The sequence below is a fragment of the Bison bison genome, unplaced genomic scaffold (assembly GCF_000754665.1).
Source record: "Bison bison bison isolate TAMUID 2011002044 unplaced genomic scaffold, Bison_UMD1.0 scf7180017862955, whole genome shotgun sequence".
Taxonomy (NCBI): Eukaryota; Metazoa; Chordata; class Mammalia; order Artiodactyla; family Bovidae; genus Bison; species Bison bison.
Genome location: NW_011493527.1, coordinates 16,148 through 16,509, shown reverse-complemented (window position 1 = coordinate 16,509; position 362 = coordinate 16,148). Strand labels below are relative to the sequence as shown.

General features: G+C 59.9%; 1 protein-coding gene across 1 annotated transcript in view; it reads left to right on the top strand.

Annotated features, from left to right (window-relative positions):
- LOC104983511 (plexin-A3-like) overlaps positions 1 to 362 on the top strand; it is an 8,873-nt gene that overhangs the window by 2,843 nt on the left and 5,668 nt on the right. Inside the window, 2 exon segments of the mRNA XM_010832940.1 lie at positions 1 to 126; positions 190 to 265. Coding sequence (XP_010831242.1) covers positions 1 to 126; positions 190 to 265 — 202 coding nt within the window.

The following is a 362-nucleotide window of genomic DNA, read 5'->3' as shown; positions in this document are numbered from 1 at the left end:
GGGCCCGAGCCAAGCCCCCATCATGCTGGCCATTGACCGCGCGAACATCTCCAGTCCTGGTGTTGTCTACACTTACACCCAGGACCCCACTGTCACACGCCTCGAGCCCATGTGGAGCATCATCAAGTAAGAGGGGACGCTGGGGACCAGGTCTCTGAGTGCCTGGTATCAAGTTCCACCCCCTCTGAGCCTGAGCCCTCCTCAGCAGAGGGGAGCCTGGTTCCTCCATGACCACACGGCACTTGGCACCTACTGGGTGACCCAGGTTTAGGGAGGCTCCAGGGCCGCTGGATTGGGAAGATCCCCTGGAGAAGGGAAAGGCTACCCACTCTAGTATTCTGGCCTGGAGAATTCCATGGACT